Below are 27,782 nucleotides of genomic sequence, written 5' to 3'. Positions count from 1 at the left end.
GTTGTTTGCTTTAGTTGAGTAGTACAAGCAAGCAGAACTTTGCAAAGTCAGTTTTTAAAAAACCCAGATGGGTATTTGTTCTTAGATGTACTTCAGTACTGTGGGTAGAGCCTTGCCAAAATTCTTGCTCTGATTTATTGCTTTCCCAAAAATAAACAAATTGTATCATAACGTTTTTCCATTTTATTCAGCTTTTCTGAAGGCAGGTATTGCATTGACTATAAATAGAGGAACTAAAGTTGCATACACCTTAACTATGTGACTGCATTGAGACATAATGCTCAACTATGACTTGAATCCAGACTGTAATCCTGCTGGCAGGAGCATCCCCTGAGCAGAGTTCAGCTCAGGGGATGTTCCTGCCAGTGGAAGGGGATAGGCATTTTTTTTGCTGATTCTCCTTGCACACTCTGAAACTCTACTCTGGAGGGTTAAGGAACTTTCCAGCATTGGGGGGGGGGGTGCAGGGGGAGGGTGACATTGATAAAAGTCACCCCTTCCCCTCTTCTGCCAACGGGATCCTCTGCTTGATCAAAAGCCTTCTGTGGAAGGAAGGGGACTTTCAGTTTGCAGAATGCTACATTAGGATCCATCTCTTCGATTTAGCAAGATGTGAATGAGCCTATCACCCCCTCCTAGACTCTCCTCTTCTCACACAACCTGGAGGAGGAGGCGTTCAGAAGCTTTCACTTCCACTTTTGAGTTTGCTTCCACAGCTTGCTGTGTTATCCACATCCATCAAACTGTAGTTAATCTGAACTGCGTTTAATTTCAAATAAGGCAATTTCAGATTGTGCTTTAAGAAGCTGACTTTGTCTGAAACCAATCATAATTAAGGTTAACCACAGCTTGCTGTGTATGGTATGGCAACCTGTGCTTAATCAGAAATGGAAGCAAAACCTTCCAAGATCCTTGTGGAGGAAGAGGAGAGGCATGTGCAAGCCCAGGAGGAGGCTAGGCTCAAACACATCTCGCTAAACTATAGTTTAGCATGACATCCCAATGCAGCCTATGAAGCAGTAAAATCAGTTAGGAGCAGAGATGAAAGATTCGGCCTCTAAGCCGAATCTAAGCCGAATCTCAGATCCGGCCTCTAAGCCATGTAGGGGTGGGGAGAGAAAGAAACAAGCTGTCCTCACTTCCTGTTTCTATTTGAAAGCTGCCATTAGAGGTCACAGGGCCATGATTCAGATAGGATGAGTCACTCTACTGTATTTCTATGTGGTAATGCCCTAGTTTAGCCTTGGTCACTACCCAAATGACCATGTGCAATGGGTAACAGGAAGTACTGATTAACCTACATTTAAATTATGACCCCACCAACCATGAGCCACAACAACCTTTTGGTTTCTGCATGTTTGTTTTGTTTGAAAGGATTGTATTCTGTTTGTTTACATGGATTGACAGGCAACCTATTCTTTTTCCCTGCCAGAAGTAAAACACTTCATTTCTGTCTGTGTTGCAAATTTTGGCAGCAAGGTTTTAGTCAGGTTTTAGCAGGTAAAGTGGTGTCTGTAGCAACAAATCACTTAGCAATTGCCAAGTGAGACATGAGAACATTTTTAATCAAAACTCTTGAGACCTGCCTTGACGTGCTCTTATGAAGTAATTCTTTTCTTTTTGAGAAGCGTATTTGAAAAACACATGTATCATCTGGTTTTGTTAGAAAACAATTTTGTGTGTCAAGTATTGCTATACTGATGTAAACCTGTTGAGTGATAATGTTTTTCTTAGTATTTATTTAGCTGAATAAGTTACTGTTTAATAAACCATAAGGATCATGCCTATTTTCTGTTGTCTTATTGATCGACGAGTATCATAACATTTCTTTGTTCTTAGTTTTTGTACATCTAAGAAGAAGATTGTGGGGATTTCCAGAAAAATAGGTTTCAATTCTTATTGTAGTCCCTATGTAAACTTACTTGTGAATTCATTTTGATTTGTACCAAAGAAGCATGGCCATTACTTTATTTGCGTGCATATTTACTGGGCTTGGATGATCAACAAAGGAAAAGATGGCATGGTGGCTGCTCCCCCCCCCCCCCGGTGCCACTTGCACGCACGCCATTTCCTTAATTACCATCACCGTGGTGCAGGTTGCTGTGACATCTGAACCTAGCGAGGTGTGCGGCAGCGGTGGCTTCCAAACCACACCATAACGCCTGCAACAAACCATGGGTCATGGGGTGGCTTGGAAGCCAACCCCACCATTCACCTCACTGAGTTCGGACAATATGGCAACCCATGCTGCAGCAACGGTAATAAGGGCACATGCGGGGAGGGGAAAAGAAGTCACCATGGCTTCTTTTCCCCTCTTGATTGTCCAGACCTGGCCACTGTGATAGTGAGGGTTTAGGACACTATGTTTCAGATGTTAAAGAATGTTTTAACAACAATTTGTCACATCAAGGAGTGCACTGATTTCTGATTTGAAGACAATAATTCATTATATTATGACATTAGCTTTTTATCTGACCTTTTGCTTATCCAGAGGTTTTAGATGTTCCAAGTTTTGGGCCACTCATATACATTAAATTTTGCACAAACTTTACACTCATTATTAACTGATGGGGAAGAAGATATATGCCACTTTAGGATTCCTCTGTACATAAATACTAACAAAATATATTCATTATTCATTCATTGACTCTCAGTGTTTCTTGTAATTAGTTTAGATAACATAATAATCTGGAATCATACTACTGTGGAACAGTATACAAACTTAGTAAATATGTCTAGAAATTTTTATAAAATCTTCCTCAAATATTATAAGGTATCTTCCATATATGCTATGGGTGGATATGGCACCTCTCTTTTTCAATAGTTTGTTGCCAGAATGTCAGGACAATATGGTTCAATATTGTGCTTACATTTATTTGACACCAGTTGGCTATATTAAAAAGCAGATTATACAGTGATGAGCCAAAACTCTTACAATTAGTGCAGATCGGGGTACATTGTTAGTGGGTTCTAAATCCCACCCCTTTCTCTTATTAGGCATTCTTAGTTTCTAACTCATGTGGAGGTGTGACTACCACAATTACACAGCAATGGCTGGGATCCAGAGAGCCCCATACTCAAGTGGATAGTACTTCCATGCATGCACAGAGGATTTGCCAGTTCCCCCAATGCACACACACCCCACACCACACACTGCTCTAGTCCCTCATGAGCAGTTTTTCAAGGGCACAAAGGGCTGCAGTAAGGAGCGGGGGTATTGGAGACACAGAATCTCCAGTGTCTGTATGGAACTTCGCAACCCTTTGGATTTCACAAGAAAAAGCCATATAAGCCAGGATCCAATCTCTTTCAAATAGTCATTTTTGAAATGTGCACATTTTAATGTCAGCCTCAAGAAAATCTCTATTGATGTGTTTGTGTTTCAGGTGATCCATGGGTGGCTCATCGTTTCTTCTCTCTTCTTGCTTTTCTTTTTCTCATTCATTTACTTAGGGTAAGTTTTCAAAAATCTTGATCTTTGAAGTTGTAAAAGTGGATAAGAAGATCTGCCTAGTTGTGTTGGATTATAAAGCCTTATACCCCTTATGAAAATAGCAAATCTCAAAGTATATCAGGGATAACGAATACCATGAGTGCAACATTGTTCAGCAATGTGTGTGTTCTTGGACATTCTATGCACACTGCCATTATTAAATTAATACACACACTTTGAGGGAAGTGTGATATAAAGTTTTGCAAATTTTGTGACAGTTCTTCATTCCTGTCTTAGACATAAGCCTTGGTTGGGAAGCATCCCTTTCATCATAAGGCTACAATACTTTGAGAATGCTCTTAAATCCCAGCTGTACTGTGTAGGGGGGTGCATGTGTGTGTGTAGATATAAATATGTTATATATATATGAGAGAGAGAGAGAGACGATAGCATAGGTGCATGCTTTTTCTTTTTCTTTTACGCCTATGTAAAACTATGTAGCCACTTGGGTTTCAAGGAAACAAAACCATGTATAGCTTTCCCATTTGCTTGAGAATTCATATGCCAATTTTCTGACGCTGCAGTAAAAGTAAGATCTTGAGGCTTTGCTATACAGTCAGGATTCTTGCACCAGAACATCCTTCCCCCTGCTCTGATGGTAGCAGTGGCTCCTGTGCATAGTAGCATCTCTTGGTACAGCCCCTTCAGCGAAGGAAAAACCTCTTACACAGTGGGGCAGGGCCAAATGAATAGCCTGTGGGGTAGAGTGAGAGGTGACACTCACACAGGATCCATGTATGCCATTCTAAGGCTTGCATCGTTTCTCACCAACTTCTTGCACTAGCAGAGAGCTTAAGCAACAGAATACTCTCACTGCTTTTAGATGTAAACAGGGCAGAGATCTTTCGTTCTGATTTGCTTGCCTTGTATGGGATGGTGCAATAACAAGGCAGAAATTTCGGCTCTTGCCATCGTAACAGTTAAGGAGGGAATAGGACTAGGCTATAAACTCGCCTTTTCAGGATAAACTTTAATTTGGGCTTCTTTGACATGCACAACTGCAGTCCACAAAGAATCCTATTCAGAATTAATCTCTTAAGAAAAGTTACCTTTCTTCAGTCACTTTAAAAAGTTATTTAAAAAATCTAATTCCCACTTAGGTGCAGATCTGTATGGATTCTTACATACCCACCATGTTGGTGCCTGTTTTTCTTTAATACTGTGCGCTCGTTTTATAAATAACTTGTTTCAGTTGAACCATTTATATCTGAGTTTCACAGCCATAGCTCATCACACTGACCTTATCTCTTGTTGCTGAAGTAGTTACACCTATTTGAATTGCTCTTCTAAAAGCCAAAGAAAATGTTCTAAGGTTCTATTTTTCAATGATATTCCATTATGGAGTGGTGTACTTGAAATCTCACTGTATGATGATTACTGTTATGCTACCAGGAGGCAAAAGACAAGAGAATGTGATGCACAAACTTTAGTTAGTAAGCAAAGACTTGAGTTGAAATGATGCTTGAACCAAGCACTCCTTCCAAATGGAATTATTTTGCATAAGCTATACATCTAGGCTAGGACTAAAGAAAATTATTATTTTGAGCTTGTTACACAAAAACACAAACATAATTCATTTGCTTGACTATTGCTGTTACTTGCTTCCATTTCCCTCCCACCATTGTCTGAGTTAACAGGCTTTTCCCTATCTTATGTGTGTTTTATAGGGAGGTTTATAAGACCTATAATGTTGCCATAGACTACATTACCATAGCGCTCATGATCTGGAACTTTGGTGTGGTAGGAATGATCTGCATTCACTGGAAAGGCCCTCTCCGTCTTCAACAAGCCTACCTCATTATGATAAGTGCTCTAATGGCCCTGGTGTTTATCAAATACCTTCCTGAATGGACTGCCTGGCTCATCTTGGCAGTGATTTCAGTGTACGGTAAGATCCTCAAGCCAAATATTGTATTAGAAACAACAATTGTGTATCATTCTGCTTCTCTCCACTTTTATGTTGGAACAAAAGTCCTAGAAAACCAGAATCAAGAACTGGACTGTTTAATTGGTGTCATTTTGAAGTTTAAGAAATTATATTGTGAATCTGTACAATGCCTTGGCTGTGCCTCCCTAGGTAAACAGGAAATGTTCACAAATGTTCACACATCACAAATGTTCACATATTCATGGCAGGAAAGGGTGATTTATTTTCACAGTATTTTAACTTCCTTTCCTTCAATCCCGTGTAAAAGGCTTTGGCTGTGGGGGAGTGAGTCTATGGTGAAATAGAATAAAGGATGCTAAGGGAGGTACATATCATTCCTTATACCCAATTTCAGAATAGATCTGTGTGGGGTGGGGGTGAGCAAAACCTTTTATTTCTTGAGAAAAGCAACTCTCAAGAAACATCTAGATTTGCAAAACAAAGTTGTATTTTAAAAAACTGAAGGGGAAAATCTCAAATGTTGTCACAGGAACAATCTAGTAAAAACTTTTACTACCGTTTGTAATTGATATAGTCTAAATTTCTTCTGTTGTGTGTCATAACATTTCAGTTGGGATAAGCTGTGTGATCGTCTGTAATGTGGCTCATTTTTATAGAGCCCTACTGGGCTGTGCTAAAATATGCTTTACTTCCTTAGATGGATAATGATTTACATAAAGAGAGAGAAGACTTTTCAGGATGATTCTGTTTGTGCATCCAGGATCCTTTCTGACAGAAAATCATTCCATTTTAAAATTGTGTTTTATGTATGCCTTGGGATTGTATGACTTGGGATTGCTGCATATGCAATATACTGTGTTTCCAAACATGTTATAGAACAATATTTCTTTTCTTACAGAATTAGAATATATCTTAGTCCTGTACAGATTTTCAAACTGTGTATACATTAGGGATGTTACTGTACCAGACCACACTGGCCCCATGGTGTACCTGTCTCACTTCTGACTGGTGTCTGCACATACAGTTTAACTTTTGCATAGGGGCCTATACATATAGAGCCTAACAGGCATAGGCTTGATCCACCCAATCTGTACAGCACAAATTGTGGCCTTTAGGGACAGGTGCACCACTAGGGAGTGGGGTGGGCCAGGGCAGTCCTGAACCTCCCACCGTGCATACAGTTTGTGATTCAAAATCCCTATGCAGATGTTCAGAGATTCATTGTAATGCCTGTCATACAATGTGAACGTTCCTCATAGTGAGCAGGAATTGTATTGCCTTCTGTCTTGCATCATCTTCCCACTCTGTAGGATTTGTAAGGGAAAGAAGCACTGCCATTCTCCAGAGCATGGATGAATGTGCGGCTCCTCGCAGAATGACTCCTCACCCAGTGAGAAGTTAATAGTATTTGTGGGGATGGGACAGCTGCACATGGTACTGCCTAATGGACAGTACCAAAATGCCTGCTATTCGGGTTCTATGCAGGGACAGGTATAAGAGAAAGTGGCTGAGTTACTGTCATCAGAGATTAGGCTATTTCTACAGCAAAAGGGTTGTTGGTGCCATTTTCCAGCACTTAAGAGTACTGTAGCTAGATCTTAGGACTTGTACAAAAAATAACCTTAAGAGGTATGGAAATGAAGTGTTTTTGTACTCATGTTGCACAAAATGAATAGTTTCTTTTAGTTATCTACCTGCTTTATCACATGAGTGCTTATGTTACTCTTTTTTAAAAGGGGGGAAATAGTGTAAGGTTACCTTACCCTACAATAAAGTCCTGACTTTTCAGGAGGCTTTTCTTATTTTTATTTTTTCATTAAGGATTTGCATTGCCCCACCCTTTTCAATCAGTAGAGCATGCACCTCCCTACTGCAGCAAAGTTTTCACATCCCACCCCCATCCTACACCTAGATAGGCCTTTAATAGGCAGGGCTCCTCTGAACTTTGGTTGCTCTCATTCTTTTTTTTCTTTTTTTACGTATATGACCAGGCCCTCCCTAAAATACATTTAGAACATCCAAATTCCCAGGTGAGTAAAATATAGATTACTAGAGTGCTTTTGGAATAAAAGATCAGAAGCCAATTTGTTAGGGAAAGCAAACATTTCTTTACATTCTTATGTTCACTGCTGATTTCCACCTCCTGCAGTAAAAAAAAGAGCACAAGGTAAAGGGAAGGATTACTTACTGCTTTTATACTACTCATAATTTTTGAATACCTAAGCCAGGTTTTGGTTAATGCTAAATAACCCACATTTTTGTAGCCAGACCATATCTAAATATACACTTGGCTTTTTCAACTAGGAACAGACAGTTTGGCAGCCTTTTGAGATGTGTACACAGTATATAACAAGTTTGTGAATGTCTCATACTTTTTCCACAAATTGTGTTTGTACAGAGAATCCAGTGACCTTATAATACGTTCTTGCGCTTCTGCATAAGATGTGCAGAAGCAAGGATTTCACATAACACAGATGTTCCATTTCATAAGATTATGCTAATCTGACAATACCACCATAGACAATACCATTTTTCGTCACTCAGACTCTGCACCACAGAGTCATTTGTTATATACAAGAGCCTAGGAAATTCACACAATTATTGACATCTTCACTGAATCTGAGAAGAATTGCTAAATCCCATGGAATATACATTTTTATTTGCGAATGATGCAGAAAGGGTTGTTTTTTTTCCAGATTACTGACTTTCAGGTACTCCTGATTAATGTGTGTTTGCTCTTAAATGAAGTGATGGCATTTAACTTGGTGATGCAGGCTAGTGCCCAGGTATAATAAGAATTATGCAGCTCTGGAGATGACCAAGTAATGTTTAATTAAAACAAAATAAAGCCTAGAGAACAGACTACCATGTACACAAAGGTGATTTAAATCTTTGATATGTGAGACAAACCTAAAGAATGCCCAAGTACTCACATGTTTTTGAAGACTACTAGAAACAGCAGCAACATAGGGTGGGGCAGGAACAGATTCCGCCCCAGAGGCCACATTGAAATGGAGGACTGCCATTATTTGCTAGTTCTGTTGTGGTGGATATGTCTTGCCTTACTAGTTCAGTCAGCAGGGAAGCCTAAATATTCTGGTATCTATAGAGTGCCAAGCAGGGCACATAGAAATGGTTATTAATAAATCACATATGGGCAACCTGTGGGCCGCATGCAGTCTTCAGCTGCTCTCTCTGTGGTTCATGGCCCCCTGGGGTGCTCTGCCCACTTTTCCCTGCTGCCTAAGTGATCAGCCATCAGCTGTGGGGAGAGGGGGGATGATAACAGATCACTGTTTCCTTCTAGTAAGGGAACACATACTGTGTTAGATCTGAGTTGCCTTTCTGTGAATGTTCCCAAAAGAGACTGGGATCCAGTGGAGGCTCCTGCTAAAGGAAGGGAGGAACATGTTTCTTCATTATTTCCCCCTACGGCCACCCACACCATGTCCCACACCATTCCAGGGGGTCCCCAACCCTTCAGAACAGATTTTCAGCAGGCTGCAAGGGAAAGGAGGAATTGGCAAAAATCACACACACCGTTTCCACCAGTGGGAGTGTCCCATGAACAGAGTTTTGTTCACAAGAACTCTGGATCCAAGCCATTGTATAACTATAGCTATATCAAGTAACAGGAGCAAAGATAAGGAAAGGGAGAGCAAAGGTATTCAACTTTTTGTACTTATTTTAATTTATGTGTACTATCTAGTCTTTGTAATATGTCCGAGCTTCTGTTAACTGGGTTGAATCCAGCACTTTTACTGTTGTGTCCTTTTGTCACTATGCATCCAATTGCTAAAGTATCATTTTTTCTGGAGAGACGGTGATTTCTGACTTCTGATCTGTGTTTTTGTTCGTCTGTTTAATTTAATGTCTGTTTTTCAGATCTGATTGCTGTATTATGTCCTAAAGGACCTCTTCGTATGCTGGTTGAAACAGCTCAAGAAAGAAATGAAACCTTGTTCCCAGCACTCATTTACTCATGTAAGTATACGGAGTTGAGATTTGTAATCTGATACCTGTTCCTGAACTGACAAATAAATAATCCATCTGTTTTCCTGCTGAAATATGTGATGCTAGATGCACAGCTGTGTGTCACTTTTTCGTTTCCTTGGAGTTTAGGTCCCTGTTTGCTGTTGGCTCAAAAGCTTGAAACAAGTGCTGTATAAGATTTCCAAGATAGAAAGAACATTTTGTGCTATTGTAAACAAAAATGGAAGGAGAGAAATCTGGTTTAATCAGGGCAGTAGATCAAATACAGCACCATCTATAAACATTGTACATATTTTCAGCTGTGTGTGTGTGTGTGTGTGTGTGTGTGTGTATTTATTTCTCCCTCCCTCTAATACACTGGACCCAAGGCAGAACTTCTTGGTTGAGACAACACTTACCCAGTTTACAGCACTTTTGAAGATACTCATCACTTAAAAATGGAAAGTTTATCTTAGAGATTCAGGAGACCTTTACTTATTGAGTCATATATACCTTTCAGCTTCAGCAAAGGAAATCGTTACCTTGTCGTGGTGCTGGAGCTTGAGCACCTCAATGACGTCATGAGCTAAACCATGAAGGGACACCCGAGACGGGAAGGTCATGGCAGAGAGGTCAGACTAAATACGATCCCTGGGGAAGGAAATGGCGACCCACCCCAGTATTCTTGCCATGAAAACTAAATGGATCAGTACAACCAGAGATACGTTGGTATACCATCAGACGATGGGACTCCCAGGTTGGAAGATGGTCAAAATGCTACTGGGGAGGAACAGAGGATAAGTTCAACTAGCCCCAGATGTGATGACGCAGTTAGCTTAAAGCCGAAAGGATGGCTAGCAGCCAATGGTGCTGGTGGTGAATGACGAATCCAATGTTCTAAAGATCAACACACCATAGGAACCTGGAATGTAAGATCTATGAGCCAGGGCAAATAGGATGTGGTTATGTTGCAGAACTCAGAGTCAGAGAGACCATGGAGTGAAGGAAAAAGAGTTTTTATTTAACGCGCGGGCTTTATGGCTGGAATCACTTTCAAAGAGCCAAAAGCCCTGATTTACATCAGCACATTGTTTTTATAGATATTGTGACACATAGGAAACGGCTCCTCCTCTCCCTCCCATGTGGGGTTGCAGTCCTCAACATTTCTTCTCCTAGCACCATTGTTTATAATATAAGAAATGGGTTATCGGGTAGCCATGATAAGCAGAGAACAGCAGAGAACATGATATACATATCACTATGACCTTAGCCTTTGTTGACAAGATAAGAAATTCCTGTGTCTCGTCAGCTTACAAACATATATTTTAGAGAGCAAGAGCTCAGCAAGAACATGAAGCATGAGACTGCATGAGGCTACTTAGTCTGACCCCCGATATGGCTGCTACAGTTATTGGGGAGATGTCAAGATTAAATATAGACATTTTGGGTGTCAGCAAACTGACATGGACTGGAATGGGCCACTTCACATCAAATGACCACCAGATCTACTACTGTGGACAAGAGGACCACAGAATAAATGGAGTAGCCTTCATAATTAATAATAAAGGGGCTAAAGCAGCACTTGGATACAATCCAAAAAATGACAGAATGATCTCAATTTGAATTCCGGGTAAGCCATTTAACATCACAGTGATCCAAATATACGCCCCAACCACAGATGCTGAAGAAGCAGAAGTAGATCAGTTCTATGAGGATCTGCAGCACCTACTGGATAGTATGCCAAAAAAAAAAATTATTTTCATTACAGGAGACTGGAATGCTAAGGTAGTCCAAACGACACCTGGAATTACAGGCAAGCATGGTCTGGGAGAACAAAATGAAGGGGGACATAGACTGATAGAATTTTGCCAAGACAACTCACTGTGCACAACAAACACTCTCTTCCAACAACCTAAGAGATGACTTTATACATGGACTTCACCAGACGGTCGACACCGAAATCAGATTGACTACATCCTTTGTAGCCAAAGGTGGCGGACATCTGTGCAGCTGGTAAAAACAAGACCTGGAGCTGATTGTAGTGCAGATCACGAACTTCTTATTGCACAATTTAGAATCAGACTAAAGAGAATAGGGAAGACCCACAGATCAGTTAGATATGAGCTCACTAATATTCCTCATGAATATGCAGTGGAGGTGAAGAATAAATTTAAGGGACTAGATTTAGTAGATAGGGTCCCGGAAGAACGATGGACAGAAGTTCGCAACATTGTTCAGGAGGCAGCAACAAAAAACATCCCAAAGAAAAAGAAAACCAAGAAGGCAAGATGGCTGTCTGCTGAGACACTGGAAGCAGCCCAAGAAAGAAGGAAAGCAAAAGGCAACAGTGATCGGGGGAGATATGCCCAATTAAATGCAAAATTCCTGAGGTTAGCCAGAGGAGATAAGGAATTATTTTTAAACAAGCAATGCACGGAAGAAGATAATAGAATAGGAAGGACAAGGGACCTCTTCCAGAAAATTAGAAACATCGGAGGTAAATTCCAGGCAAAAATGGGTATGATCAAAAACAAAGATGGCAAGGACCTAACAGAAGCAGAAGAGATCAAGAAAAGGTGGCAAGAATATACGGAAGATCTGTATAGGAAGGATAATATCGGGGATAGATTTGACGGTGTGGTCAGTGAGCTAGAGCCAGACATCCTGAAGAGTGAGGTTGAATAGGCCTTAAGAAGCATTGCTAATAACAAGGCAGCAGGAGATGACGGTATCCCAGCTGAACTGTTTAAAATCTTGCAAGATGATGCCATATGCCAGCAAATTTGGAAAACACAAGAATGGCCAACAGATTGGAAAAGATCAACTTATATCCCCATACCAAAAAAGGGAAGCACCAAAGAATGTTCAAACTATCGAACAGTGGCACTTATTTCACATGCCAGTAAGGTAATGCTCAAGATCTTGCAAGGTAGACTCCAGCGATTCATGGAACGAGAATTGCCAGATGTACAAGCTGGGTTTAGAAAAGGCAGAGGAACTAGACACCAAATTGCCAATATCTGCTGGATAATGGAGAAAGCCAGGGAGTTTCAGAAAAACATCTATTTCTGTTTTATTGACTATTCTAAAGCCTCTGACTGTGTGGATCATAACAAATTGTGGCAAGTTCTTGGTGGTATGGGGATACCAAGTCATCTTGTCTGCCTCCTGAGGAATCTGTATAACGACCAAGTAGCAACGGTAAGAACAGACCACGGAACAACGGACTGGTTTAAGATTGGGAAAGGAGTACGGCAGGGTTGTATACTCTCACCCTACCTATTCAACCTGTACGCAGAACACATCATGCGACGTGCTGGGCTTGATGAAGCCAAGGCTGGAGTTAAAATCACTGGAAGAAACGTTAACAATCTCAGATATGCAGATGATACCACTTTGATGTCTGAAAGCGAGGAGGAGCTGAGGAACCTCATGACAAAGGTGAAAGAAGAAAGTGCAAAAGCTGGGTTGCAGTGAAACCTCAAAAAAAGCCAAGATTATGGCAAGCAGCTTGATTGATAACTGGCAAATAGAGGGAGAAAACGTGGAGGCAGTGACAGACTTTGTCTTTCTAGGCGCAAAGATTACTGCAGACGCTGACTGCAGCCAGGAAATCAGAAGATGTTTACTTCTTGGGAGGACAGCAATGACAAATCTTGATAAAATAGTTAAGAGCAGAGACATCACACTGACAACAAAGGTCCGCATAGTTAAAGCAATTGTATTCCCCATAGTAACCTATGGCTGCAAGAGCTGGACCTTAAGGAAGGCTGAGCGAAGGAAGGTAGATGCTTTTGAACTGTGGTGCTAGAGGAAAATTCTGAGAGTTCCTTGGACTGCAAGAAGGTCAAACCAGTCCATACTCCAGGAAATAAAGCCAGACTGCTCACTTGAGGGAATGATCTTAAAGGCAAAACTGAAGTACTTTGGCCACCTAATGAGAAGACAAGATACCCTGGAGAAGATGCTGATGCTAGGGAAAGTGGAAGGCAAAAGGAAGAGGGGCCGACCAAGGGCAAGGTGGATGGATGATATTCTGGAGGTGACGGACTCGACCTTGGGGGAGCTGGGGGTGGTGACGGCCGACAGGAAGCTCTGGCGTGGGCTGGTCCATGAAGTCACAAAGAGTCAGAAGCGACTGACTGAATAAACAACAACATACCTTTCAGAGATTTTTTTTTATGATTGTGTGTACCAAGCAATCCAGGGGTAGGATCACAGACTATACATCCTACCATTGCATGCATATGTAATGACACAAATGACTTTAGGACTGAGGTACAAGTAAAACAAATACACCTGTGTGTTTGGATTTCGCATATGCCTTGTAAATAGACTTGTAATGAGTCTATCATTTCTGCCTTGTATACCTACATATTTGTGCTGATAAAATTAAAAAATAAATCTCACCAAATTTCTGTCTGATTTTGTTTCAAACAAAGGTTGCATTATAATTTTGTAGAACAAAGCTTTTCTTCTCAGCTAGAACATATCAAAATTTCAGCCAGATTGGCTTCTGATTGCTTGTTATCAGCCCAGCAATCATTTAGAGAAAACAAGTTGTTGCAGCCATCTCTAGTTTTACACCATTTTAGATAAGCACATTGTAAGCAGGGGGCATTCTTCTGTTTGGGTACAGTGTACACAAATCCCTGAAAAATGTTTGTATCTGCAAAAATAGTAAAATTCTACATTTATGCAATTGGCCTGTGGCTGTGTGGTAGCAGTTAACCAGGGCTCTCTCTTATTTTTCCCAAAGCAACAATGATATGGCTAGTGAACATGGCTGAGGAAGACCCTGAGGCCCAAAAGAGAACTCCCCAAAGTTCTACTTACGATACACAAGGTGAGGTTCGTTTACCTTTGCTTTGTTTTGTTTTTTTCTCAAGCGGCTTCACAAAGATCTAGGAGTGACTTCAACATAGCCCTTCCTTTGCTTGTAAAAAGTACTTGGTTAATCAAATATTAGGATCAAATGCACAGTAGTTTTATTCATTGCACTTGCTGTCCCCAGAAAAAGTGTGGCTGTGGCAGTGGGGAGACCCTCATGACTTCTTCCAGGGACAGAAGGGGAATTAATCCTGTGACACCAGAAGCCCAGCAGTGAGCACTCTGCATGGACTAGCTTTTCTCTTCTGTTACACCAGTTTTGATGTGATGCTTCAAATATCAACACCCCCACAGCTACCCAAGCTTTTTCTGTTCCCTTTTTAAAAGGAATTGGTGGAGAAGGCTTCTGTTTGTCAAAATCATTTATTACAAATCCTAATGGAAAAGGCAAATCGACACTGTTCCTCTTTCCTAAACTGCTTAACCATGAGGGAAAGTTTAGCTGAGTGTAGCTTACAGTTTCTCCCTGGCTGGCATGTGTATGTAAGACTTGGATTTGTTCTAAGCTGATATCTGGCCAGACAGAAGAGAATGTAACCCAGTTTGCAGCATTACATGCTTTTTTTCATCCTCTTTGTTGGTAAAGGTGACCTCGTTCTCTATTTAGATGATTACCAGTCAGCAAGCAACCAAGCATCCATTCTCCCAGGTGCTTTCACATCTTGGTTCCAGCAGCCACCATATCTCTTTCTCCTATACTGTCCTCCCCTTCCATATGAATCTCTCTTGGAAACCGAGGCAAATTCTCAGGGAATGGAGAGGTCAGATCGTGATCCAGCTGACATTCTTGCAGCCAGAACTACTCCATACTTAACAGAAATATAAAGCAGAAGTTCCTTTTCAAGTTTTGGGAGCTGTGGCAAGTTTCAGTAAAGTTCCGTTTTGGATATATTTAAATTGCAGAAAGAAATATATTTTAAGAGCTCTTTTTTTAAACTGACAGTGCAATCCTATGCTTATTTACCCTGGTGTAAGTCCCTCTACATTCAGTGGGGCTTACTCCCAGAGAAGTGTGCTCAGGATTGCAGCCCAAGTTTTTAAGAGTGTTTGTCCTTGGAAATCTATGCATAGTGTTTTGACTCATAGTTATAACAATAGTTACCCAGTGTGTAGAACCAGTGTAATGTAGAGAATCAGTGAGCTGGTCAGAAATATAGGTGCTCCTAAGGAATAACCATATATGGTAGGGGTCCCCAGCCCTTCTGGATACATTTGGGCACATTTGGAATGTTGGGTTTCATTGGCATTCTAGCAAAATGGTTGCCGTGGTAGATGTGGCCAGTCACAAAACATCCATTTCCCAGACAGCAAACTGGTGAGGCTAAAATAAAAGTAACTTACACAAGAATCTGAATACAAATAGAGATGGGGTCTGAGCCCCAAACACAAAACCACTCTTTTGAATCCTCAGTTGTCTGTTCCAACACCTGTTTCACAGAAGTCAAACTGATGAGATTCTGAGACAAGGAACTTGTCTTGGCCAAGACACTGAGTATAAGATCAAGGTGTGTCTGAATCCCAAATGCGAAATCACATCTTTGCCCCTCAAAAGCATAACAAAATAGCATTTCACAGAAGGTGAACCAATGATGGTTAGAGAAACACACATAAGCAAAGCACCACCTTTATTTCCAAGATTAACTCTGGCCCCATAGACATTCTTAGAAAATGACAATGTTACTCACTCTCCCCTGGTCCTCACTTGCTATGGAACTAGTGGGGAGAGCTTACAGAATTAGTGGGGTGGCTGTGGCTCAACACTTCATTTTGAACACACACACACACACACACACACCACACACACAAAAACAGGCAAACCATACACCACAAAAAAAAAACACCAGGCAAGACACACACAAACCCCAAGCAAAACGCACACTACTCTTTGGAGTGTTGACAAATAAAGCAGCAAACACGAGCCACCAAAAAATCAAGACAAAAATCCAGGCAACATACATACACCCACCACTGACAAAACACACACACACTCAACCCCCCACCCCCAACTTTTACCATTTTCTTTTTTGTGGCAGCTGGGCACTCTTCAAAATGAAGTGTTGAGCCACAGCCACCCCACTAATTCTGTAAGCTCTCCCCACTAGTTCCATAGCAAGTGAGGACCAGGGGAGAGTGAGTAACATTGTCATTTTCTAAGAATGTCTATGGGGCCAGAGTTAATCTTGGAAATAAAGGTGGTGCTGGAAGTCAGCACATCACTTTTCAGTACACCAGCCTCCCAGTTTTTGTTTTTAATCTAATACAAATAAACATCAGGAGGGGCAAGGAGCCTGGCAAGCACAAAGGGAAGTGTCTGCGGGCACAGTAGTGCCCATGTTGGGGACATCACCGTGCCCATGTTGAAGCTGCTATATACAGGCCAATTGTCTGATCTACCATTCAATTAACCTGAAGTGCTGGTAGTATTAATTTATTTCAGTGCTATCTAAAAATCAAGCTATTTGCTTCAAGATGGTTAGCAACTTGATTTCAGTCAGGCTTGCTTCCAGAAATATGTTTGCTTAGAGCTGGGTTAGGAAGAGTGAGGCATTCCCTTCAAGCACCTAATTCTGGATGTTATGAAAGCACAGCAAATTGTTGTTTAATTTGTTGTTGTTGTTGTTGTATTCTTACTGCCAGGGAAAGAGAGGTGCTTGTGGGATTCTCTGTGTGAGGTGCCAGAATAACTTGACTGGTCCCAGGTCCTATACAGCCTGACTGGAGCCGGGAGGGGGTCAGCACTTCCTGCTCCTCCTCAGGCAACAAACCATGTATTGGGAAGCTTCTAAAATGCTTGAGTAAGCTGACCAGTTCTACTTCATTTTCTTAAACTGATTTGCACACAAAGGCTATACTGTTGTTTTCCACTTACGGTTTTACCTTTGTCCTGTGAAACACAAGATCACTAGTATACTATTTTTTTCTACATCAATAAGTGTGGGTTAAAACACGTTAGAATAATTTTCAGATGCATACTTGTAATATATTTTCCAGTTGTGTCATACCTGGGTTTTCTCAGTGGAAACATCTTTGGGGGGTTTTCATATATTCAATAATCATGCATTGTTGAAATTATTGTCATTTGATCTTGTTATGTCAAAATGTTAAGAATCATTTTCAAGCTTCTGTGTTTTTCAGTTACAGCAAATCAGAATCAGAATGCAGGTCCTGAGGCTGATGATGGAGGTTTCGATCAGGAATGGGAGCAACAACGAGATAATAGGATAGGGCCTCTGGAATCAACCCCTGAAACACGAGCTGCTGTTCAGGCTCTCCCCACTAATTCCGTAGCAAGTGAGGACCCAGAAGAGAGTGAGTAACATTTCCAGATAAACATGCATTAACTTTCCAGGCAGCCAAGAGACAGTGCAGAGCTATTGCTTTAGAATACACTTAGCTTGCAAACTTTGAACGATTGTAAAAGGAGTAGTTGTTGATCTGCCTGTAGACTTTCACAAGATTCGAACTTTGGTATGATGGATTAATTTCTTGCACTGAGAAATTTGAGAGTGTTGTTTTCATATGTTGTTGTTGTTGTTGTTCAGTCGTGTCCAACTCTTCGTGACCCCATGGACCATAGCACACCAGGCCTTCCTGTCCTGCGCTCTCTCCCGGAGTGTGCTCAAGTTCATATTCATTTCATCGGTGATGCTATCTAGCCATCTCATCCTCTGTCGTCCCCTTCTCCTTTTGCCTTCAGTCTTTCCCAGCATCAGGGTCTTTTCCAGAGAGTTTTCTCTTCGCGTTAGGTGGCCAAAATATTTGAGCTTCAGCTTCAGTATCTGTCCTTCCAATGAGCACTCAGGGTTGATTTCCTTTAGGATGGACTGATTTGACCTCCTTGCAGTCCAGGGGACTCGGTTCGAAAGCATCAATTCTTTGGCGCTCAGCCTTCCTTATAGTCCAGCTCTCAAGCATATTCTATTGAGAAATGGGATGTAAAGCATATCTTGTAATTCTGTTTTAAACATTTAAGGGAGCAATCCTATGCAGATAGACGGCCACCTCCGAACTCAGAGGCAACCACCTATCCAATACACGGCAGGAGAAGCACAGAGGGGATCGTCTCCTCCACACTCCAGCTGCCCTGCATCTGCAGATAGATGGCCAATTTCAGCTGTCTGGCCGCAAGATGTCGGAGCGCAGGGTGGGGAGGCTGGATGACACACAGGAAGTGTCGTACCGGCACTTATGAACTCCCCGCCCCAGGGATCACCCCCTTTCCCCCCGATCTACACTTCTCTTATGAGCGCGGAGCCCAGGGATGATCTGCGCCGCCTACAAGGTGGTGGGGGAAGGGGATGCGGTTCTTTGGGAACCAACTTTGGAGTGTGGGTTCCAAGGTCAGTTCCCGGAAACCAACCAATCCTATGGCCATCTAGCACTGTCTATTGGCCATAGGATTGTGCCCTAAGAGTTCTGCCCAGAAGGTGAGGATGAAACATACATCTTCAGTAATTGCTAGTTCTTATCAAGATTAGAAGTGGTATTTATAGGTCATTTATCATGTTCCCTGTGAAGTCACACTTGTGAGTACTGGGCCTGTGTTCACTGGGAAGACAAAAACTCTGGGAAAGCTCATTAGATCTTAGAACGTATGTTGTCCCTTCCCCTGTCAGCATGAGTTCTGACCTCCACAGGGCTGTCATGACAAACTTATACAGTCTGCTTTTAGTTTTTACTCAGAAACTGATAAGTGCAGAATATTCTATACAACTGCTTTTTGTACAGGGCATAAAATATATGACATGGGTTATTTTTATGCCTTGCAACAATTGCAGCATAATGTTGAAAATCTCATTTAACAAGGGGATTCGCAGATAGAGTTAGGGGAGTTGTGCATATCACCAGATGTTTGGGACATAAGCCCACCACTGTAATGTGGGTGTATATGATAGGAACAGATATAGAGGAAAGGACAGACCCTCTGTCTATAGCATATATAGGCCAAGATACAAAGAACCACACAACTCATTCTACATGGCCTTGGTCTTGGGTTTCTTGAATTGCAGCCCCCTATGTCACATAGCAAACCATGTTTACAACTGAAAGTACTTTCAAAAGCAGTTTGTGATACAGCATATGAGTCTGCTGTTCAAAGGAAAAACATTAAAACTCCCACTAGATATGCCCTAGTGCTTCAGATCCTGACCATATTTCCCCCACACACACTAATTTGGAATGCCCAGCTGAAAGGGATGCAACATAAGGAATGTAACTAGCAAAATTGTGATTCTCTATTTGCACATTAGGGAAACATCTAGATCCTTGGCTGGGACAGTGTCAGACAGAGACCTTGCAAAGAACTATCAACTGCTATCTAACATCAGAAATTATTGATGATAACTGTGGTGAATGCCTAATGGGGATCACTGTGTTTGGGAATGAGGGTCAAAGCTATCATTGTAACTTAAGGGCTTGAGAAAACCTTTAGGGACTGCTTCAGTTTTATGTAATGGGATAAAAATACAGACGCCCTCCTGTTTTCTGTTAATTAAACGTTATACTTCTAAAAGCCTGTCAAGCTGCTAATTATCATAAAAATAAAGCTAACAGCTTATACAGTAAACCGTAAACATAGGTTAAAATGTGAAGATGCATCATAATTAGACACATGTGCCTTTAAAAAAATTATAATAAGAATCTGGTAGGAGACATTGGGGCACTGGATATAGCGTTGCATGCAAGCAAGCTATCATTTTAAGCAAAAACTGCAAACTCCAAGCAAATTATTTACTCTCTAGGCAGGAAAACAGAAGTTGTCTTTTACCAGTAAGTTGTAATCAAATAAGATAAATAATGAAAGTAATTTATATTTCATTTCATTGGATTTGCCAAAGATACACATTTGATAACAATAGTCACAGGGCAGGGAGGTGGCTAGGAAGCATGTGGGTAGCAGCTGAAAAGCATGCCATGTGGTATTTGTAATAATATGAGAAGACAGTAATCTGTCGCACCAGACCACACAGTTAAGCTCAGTGCTACAACCCCTCTTTCTAAGCAGCACTGGAAGGATGATAAGACTGAGCTTCCCATGTAGTCAGAGGCTGCAGTCTGCCTTCCCATATAGTTATAGCCACCACAGGATTTAAAACTCTACCATGCAATTCCTAGTCAACTGTTCCCACACAGTGGCTGCATTCAGATGATCATATCTTGTCTTAAAAAGCCAAGATAGGAACAAGCCGTATGCCTGCATGTGCAGCCCCTTTGCTTCTCTCTTCATGGTGTGAGCTTCTGAAGCTTCTGATTAACCATAGTTTCCCCATTTGTCTGAACTGCAAAACTATGGTTATCATGGTTTGATATTGGTTTAATAACCTGGCTTGTTCCCAAACCAGTAACCATAGTTTGGACAAAACTGGAAACTATGGTTAATTAGAAGTTTCCTTCTTTGTTTGCTCGTGCTGCAAAGGGAGGAGCAAAGGAGCTGCATGCACAGGCAAAGGCTAACTCAAATCTCGACTCGCTTTCCAACTTCTAGTTTGGGTTCTTTAGGGCACAATCCTATTCATGTTTAGACAGAAAAAAAGTCTCACAACTCCCAGCATTCCCCAACTAGCTGGGAGTTGTAGGACTTTTTTTTCTGTCTAAACATGCATAGGATTGCACCCTTAGTAACTTAACTCATTTGAAATCCTGGAGCTTCAAAATATTTGTTCAGGTTTGTTCAGTCACATCTGTTTGATAGGAAAATGCATACATTTGGCACACTGCTGTAATACAACAGTAGAGACCCCACAGAGTTGGCAGCAGAAAAGACAGGTGCATTTAGTTTTCACGTTTGCTCGCTGGGTTTAACAAATGGGTTACAACTAAACATATGTTACTGCATATGGTGGCTTTAATTTCATGGTTGAGGGACAGGAGTAGAGGTTTTTGTTTTTTTTCTTTGCTTAGTCCCTCTTTTTTTCCTCTGCAGGGGGAGTTAAGCTTGGCTTAGGGGACTTCATTTTCTACAGTGTTCTAGTTGGCAAAGCGTCAGCAACAGCCAGTGGAGACTGGAACACAACTTTAGCCTGTTTTGTAGCCATTTTAATTGTGAGTATACATTTAACAAGTATTAAGAAGTGTAACAAAGTATTAATAACAATTTTCCATTCCACTTCTTAGTAGTAAAATGAAGTAATTACTAATGAATCATGGGAGACCTCATTTCAGAACAGTATTCCATAGGATTTGATTTAATTTGCCTTGTCAACTAGGCAACCTCATTACCTCTCTTGCAGTTTTTTCCTTGCATATATAACACTTCCTGATTCATAGCAGGAATGTGTGTGATCTTTCCCCAACCCGCTCAAAAATCTATTTCAAAAATCTCAAAAATTATCTATTGGTAATTTGTGGTAGTTGCTTCATCTGAAATGTAAAGCTATGTGAAGAATGTACACATCCTGTTTCATTTTTTATATTTTCATGTTCAGCAGAGATACAAATGTGCTTAGCTTATTTCCCAGCCCTCTGAAAACAGGTGGGTGAATTATACAGAATTATGAAACTTAGAACTATGTCATGGACTTGCATACCCAGTTTCATTTTATGAAACAGAGTGCCTTACAAATAGTTTAGTATAAAATACCAAACATCTACATTGGTTTCTGTAAGGTGTGTCTTGGGGAAAGGGTTCAGCATAAAAGATCTGTTCAGATGTGTTACCCACATCCAATATCCTTAAGAATTTTTGGCAGTGCTTCACACAGGAGAGCCTTCCTGAAGTACATCTTCTCTCAGTTATCCAACCTTGCTTTGAACCAGGCCAGTTGCCAGTAACGGGGCCAGTTCGCACCATTGCAGCAAGGGAAATAAGCCACTGTGGCTTATTTCCCCCATCACGCATGCCGGCCAGATTCCCCTAATTACCCTGCTGACACGGTTTGCTGTGTCATCTGAACCTGGGTGGCATGGCTTGTTTGCCAGCGGCAGCAACTCTCAAATAACCCAACAACAGCCCATGTTGTTATTTGAGGATCACTGCTCTCTCAAACAAACCATGCCGCCCATCTTCACATGACACGGCAAGCCATGCCAGTGAGGGTAGTTAGGGAAATCTGGCCAGCATGCATGGTGGGGTTAACAAGGCATCGTGGCTTGTTAGCCATGCCATAATTGTGCAAACCGGGTCAGTGACCAGGTTCGCATGTTCCCAGAGGGAAAATAAGCTACTGTGGTTTATTTTCCCTCTGTGATCATGCAAACCCACCTGGTGTGTTAAGAGGAGAGGGATGGCTTGTCTGTCATATTGGTGTGTCTGCACCAATTGGCTGAAATGTATGCCTGTTTATTTTAAAGAAAAAGTAGAAATTCAAGGCAGGGACCTAAATTATTATGGATGGTCCAGAATAATGGAGGTTGTTGCATCCACAACTGTTCTGAAGATATTAGGTTACTCCTGGTGAATGCACCATTGCAGATGATCTCTGGTTACAATGTAATACATATTGAACCTCACTCCCTGCATGATGCTGGGCAGGCACCTCCTAGCTGCTTGGTGAGAAGGAGGCTTTCCTAGTCCCTCACCCAGGCCTTGTTGATTAGTTGAGAGATCCTTCTCCTCACCCAGCTTCCTCCATTATCATGGACTCTCCTACAGTGAATGTAGGGACCTCTGCCTAGCTGGATGAAGAGCTAGGTTTTCTAACCTACTGCAGAATACTGATTGCCCCACTATTCTGATAAGCCCCCCACTTTCCTTCTGAGATTTTCCCAGTAATGACCACTCAACATGATAAAGTACAGTCAGGGCCAGAAATATTGGAACAAGGATAACTGTTTTGGCAGTTGGCCTCTGTTGAAAGGAAACACACCCAGTTGAAAGGAAACACACCCAGATGGAAGCGAAGTCAGGACTTTCAGCTGTAATTCAAGGGGTTTGACAAAAGTGGGGCACTACCCATTCAGGAAGTACAGCCAGTGGCATACACACACACCCATCGCTGGTGGTTCATAAGTAATGGAACAAATGGCTGACAAGCACCTACATGGCCAGGTGTGACCTGTTTCCCCATGACCAATCAAGCAGATAAAAGGCCTGGAGGTGGTTCTGAGTGTTACATTTGCATTTGGTAGCTGTTCACTGGAACTCCCAACATGAGGTCCAAAGAGGTGTCCATGCAAGTGAAGGAGGCCATCATTAGGCTGAGGAAACAAAATAAACCCATTAGAGAGATAGCAAAAACAGTGGGAGTGGCCAATACAACAGTTTGGAACATCCTGAAAAAGAAGGAATTAACTGGCAAGCTCAGCAACAGCAAAAGGCCTGGGAGACCACGGAAGACAACTAAAGTGGATGATTGCAGAATTCTGCTCATGGTGAAGGGGAACCCTTTCACAACATCTAGCCAGCTCAAGAACACTCTTGCGGAGGTAGGCATGTCATTGTCAACATCTACAGTCAAGAGACGGCTTTATGAATGTAAATACAGAGGCTTCACAACAAGGAGCAAACCACTGATAATGCTCAAGAACAGAAAGGCCAGATTAGCCTTTGCCAGCAAACACCTAAAAACGCCTGCCCAGTTCTGGAATAAGATTCTTTGGACTGATGAAACCAAGATTAACTTGTACCAGAATGATGGGAAGAGAAAAGTATGGAGAAGGAAAGGAACAGCTCATGATCCCAAGCATACCACATCATCAGTCAAACATGGTGGAGGCAGTGTTATGGCAAGGGCATGTATGGCTGCCAATGGAACCGGGTCACTGGTGTTTATTGATGACCTGACTGCTGATAAAAGCAGCAGGATGAATCCTGAAGAGTATAGGCCTATACTTTCTGCTCAGATTCAGCCGAATGCTGCCAAACTGATAGCACACCGCTTCATATTGCAGATGGATAATGACCCAAAACATAGAGCAAAAGCTACCCAAGAGTTTCTCAAGGCAAAGAACTGGGATGTTCTTCAGTGGCCAAGTCCGTCACCTGATCTCAACCCAACAGAGCATGCTTTTCACTTACTGAAGACAAGAGTGAAGGCAGAAAGACCCACAAACAAGCAGCAGCTGAAGGCAGCTGCAGTAAAGGCCTGGCAAAGCATCTCGAGGGAGGAAACTCAGCATTTGGTCATGTCCATGGTTTCCAGACTTCAGGCAGTCATTGACTACAAAGGATTTTCATCCAGGTATTAAAGGGGATCCTTAAGTTTGAAATTATGTTGGTTTGTTCCATTACTTATGAGCCACCAATGATGGGGGGGAGGGGTATGCCACTGGCTGTACTTCCAGATTGCTTGGTGCCCCACTTTTGTCAAACCCCTTGAATTACAGCTGAAAGTCCTGACTTCGCTCCCATCTGGGTGAGTTTCCTTTCAACTTCAATGTGGTGGTGTACAGAGGCCAACTGCCAAAACAGTTATCCTTGTTCCAGTATTTCTGGCCCTGACTGTATATAGGGCAGCAGGGATTGGCAGACTGTATATCCCAGATGTTTTGGACTTCAGCTCTGAGCATTCCTGACTTTTGGCCATGCTGGCAGGGGCTGCTGGAAGTTGAATTCCAAACCATCTGGAAATCTACCTTCTGCCCACCCCTGCTGTATGATGGTTTGCAGCTTATCACTGAAAACATACAATGCAGGTAATTTTTCATGGAAGCAGGCAAACATAGCCTGTAATATTTTGTGTTCAGAATTCCAGCATCTAACTTGCGTGTCCTTTTTTGTCTTTTCCCCTCAGGGCCTGTGCCTTACCCTCTTGTTGCTTGCCATCTTTAAAAAAGCCTTACCAGCTCTTCCAATCTCCATAACCTTTGGGCTCGTTTTCTATTTTGCCACAGATAACTTGGTGCAACCTTTTATGGACCAGCTAGCATCCCATCAGTTTTATATCTAGCATACTTTTAAGTTGACCACTTCTGGACATTTGTATTGACTGTAGCAAATATGGGAAGGAGAATTTATTGTCCCCCACTTCTTAAAGCACCCACTGTGCTGGGCACTACTGGATTCTTCTCTGTAAAAATGAATGGGCTATGGGACATTAAGTCCTCAGCAGTCTGAATTATACATCTTTGAAAGGACCATATGTACAAAGGATGCCTATGCTTTCACCAGCAACATAACTACTCAGCACAGTAATTCCACCCCTACCCCACTGTTGAAGAGTGCTGAGAATTGCTGTGAGGTTAAACAAAGGGGACTGGTAAATCAAACTAAGCGGTCTGAATGTTTGAAGCATCAGCCTGGCTCCAGAAAATCAACTGTCAGCACTAGCATCTTGATCCCCCTAAGGATTACCTGGAGAGCAGCAACTGCCCTGTAGATGAAATAATTTTGTCTTGTCTAAAGAGAAAATCATGCAAGTCATTCCGTGTGCTTTGTGTTACATGTTTAAAATTCTAATTGTCATTCTGGCACAATAGCCTGTGTGCAAATTTGCAAGTTGCTAGCATTCTTCAGCACAGAACACCTACTTTCTGACTTCGCTGCCAAATGTTCCTTAGATTGAGTTTTTAACCAGCTAGTCATGTGATCAGAGTTGGGATCCTTGATTTTTAAAAAATGATACTAACTAAATTTATATAGCCCATTTCTAGATTTCTCCCTTCCTCAAAAATATACTGAATACTTTTTCAGCATTATAATGAGCTATATAATGTATTCAAATATTAAGAGATAAGAAGACATGACACTCTTAAAGCTACAGAATAGCAATGAGACACACTACAACCAAAAACATTTCTATTGTGTTTTTTTAACAAAATGGTGAATGTTTGAATTCATCTCTTGTTATCAAACTTAAAATTTTTTAGCATTTCTTGGGATCATTGTGTAAAAAAGGTGTGTGCCGTACTGTAAAAATAAAGAGAGAAAATGTATATTTTACAAGGTTGAGGGCTGATACCCACATAATATCCCCACAGAACTGTTATGGAACAATCTTTTTGAAATCCTACATATGAAAAATATTACGTTTGAGTTGTTCATCCATGTGGATTTTTCAGACAATGTTTATAACCAAAATACTAGATTCCTGCTTTGCCCTACTCACAGGATCATTCCAGAAAAATTCCTGTAGTAACCACTTCTTGCATAACTTTTCCTCCCTTGTATTCTCCATTGGGAATAATTACAAATGTACTCCTATAGAGGATTCTGTTATATCAGAAAAAAGGCCTAAAACCTTAGCCACAATAGAGTTTTTGCCCCAAACATCCAGAGGGCACCAAGCTGCTTAGATGCAGAAGATTCTGAAACGTAACAGTACCATCTGAATTTTGTAAGATACTAGACTGGATCAACTGCAGTACTACCAGCTACCTAATCAAGGGCAGCACCAAAGTGGCTAGGAAATGGAATCAAAACTTGAGAGGGACCAGATGATTCAGCCATTCAAATCCTCTTGAACATGTTCAGTTTCAGTACCCTTCGAAAGCCAACACCCTCTAGTGTATTGTTTGGTTAAATATGCATATACCCCTTTGCCAAAGAGGCCCATCAAATTTGCCTTAAAGATTCCTTAACACTACTCAGTCTTCAGTGGTTATATTGCCAGTTCTGATACCTTCTCTCAAAATTTACATAGATGATTAAGGAACTGCTTGTTAGCAGAAGTTTGAAAAGTCAAATCAAGTATTACAGGAAGGTAAAAATTGATTTTCTCTGCTTTTTCTGTATATTGGACTTTATTACAGACTGACTGATAACAAAGATGAGAAAAAGTTATGTTTATATCTGTAGTCAAGTGTATAATGTTTTTTAATGAGGCCATGTCTAAGTTCCAGTGGCAATTAAGATATGGGGCTAATGTAATCTATTCAAGCCCGGGTGAATTCCAAACCTTTAAGGGCTACGGAAAGCTGAAATAGCTGAATCTTCTTGAAGTACAAAGCACAGTCACAGCTGACTTTTCGCTCACAAGATCTTGGATGTTGCAGTTGTAATTCTATCCTTGTACATGACAGTTGCTGATGCAGTAAAAGAAATAAATATTAGAGTACATTAGAGGATTTTTTTTAGGATGGATAAAGATATTTTCTTCAGTTTTATTGGTAAATTATTTTGGCAGCTCTGTGTAAAGACCATTATCAAGACATCTACAGTACTTGGTTCTGTACAGTGGTGTAATCTTCTTGTTTCATAATACTGGAAATGGAGTAAAATTGGATTTTTACTCTAGCATTTGATTTTTTTCAGACACTGGTTTGTATATAATCTGAACTAAATGTGAATAAACCTTTTTAAAAACACCTTTTCAATTAAAATATAATTTTGATAGGTTATTGCAATTTTCTCTGTATTTATCAAATTATTAAAAATAAATAATGCATGGATCCTATACTGTCCCTTTCATTATTTGTGGTCAGCACTCATAGAAGTTCTCTTCTCAAACTGGGGAGAGGTAACGAGCGGGGTACCGCAGGGCTCAGTCCTGGGCCCAGTGCTCTTCAACATTTTTATTAATAACTTAGATAAGGAAGTTCAGGGAATGCTTATCAAATTTGTAGATGACACAAAATTGGGATAGCTAATAAAATAACCTGGAAGACAGAAACAAAATTCAAGGTGATCTTGTAGGCTTGAATGCTGGGCTGAAAACAACAGAA

At 41.2% G+C, this 27,782-nt stretch overlaps 1 protein-coding gene across 9 annotated transcripts in view; it reads left to right on the top strand.

The window, feature by feature from the left end:
* PSEN1 (presenilin 1) overlaps positions 1-27,514 on the top strand; it is a 45,471-nt gene extending 17,957 nt beyond the window's left edge. For 5 of the 9 annotated variants that reach the window (XM_084847500.1, XM_084847474.1, XM_084847483.1 and 2 more), the window contains 7 exons: positions 3,387-3,454; positions 5,161-5,381; positions 9,267-9,365; positions 14,113-14,199; positions 17,379-17,552; positions 21,166-21,284; positions 24,914-27,514. In XM_084847500.1, the coding sequence (XP_084703626.1) occupies positions 3,387-3,454; positions 5,161-5,381; positions 9,267-9,365; positions 14,113-14,199; positions 17,379-17,552; positions 21,166-21,284; positions 24,914-25,069 (924 nt within the window). In that variant the 3' untranslated portion in view covers positions 25,070-27,514. Of the gene's footprint in view, positions 1-3,386; positions 3,455-5,160; positions 5,382-9,266; positions 9,366-14,112; positions 14,200-17,378; positions 17,553-21,165; positions 21,285-21,667; positions 21,788-24,913 lie in introns of those variants that run through there. The other 4 variants (XM_084847540.1, XM_084847530.1, XM_084847510.1 and 1 more) reach the window with 4 other exon arrangements.
* The last annotated feature ends 268 nt before the right edge of the window (positions 27,515-27,782 follow it).

The sequence above is a fragment of the Heloderma suspectum genome, chromosome 1 (genome assembly GCF_057233095.1).
Source record: "Heloderma suspectum isolate Gila_16-S chromosome 1, 16-S_ref, whole genome shotgun sequence".
Classification (NCBI taxonomy): Eukaryota; Metazoa; Chordata; class Lepidosauria; order Squamata; family Helodermatidae; genus Heloderma; species Heloderma suspectum.
This window is presented reverse-complemented; position numbering and strand designations above follow the sequence as displayed.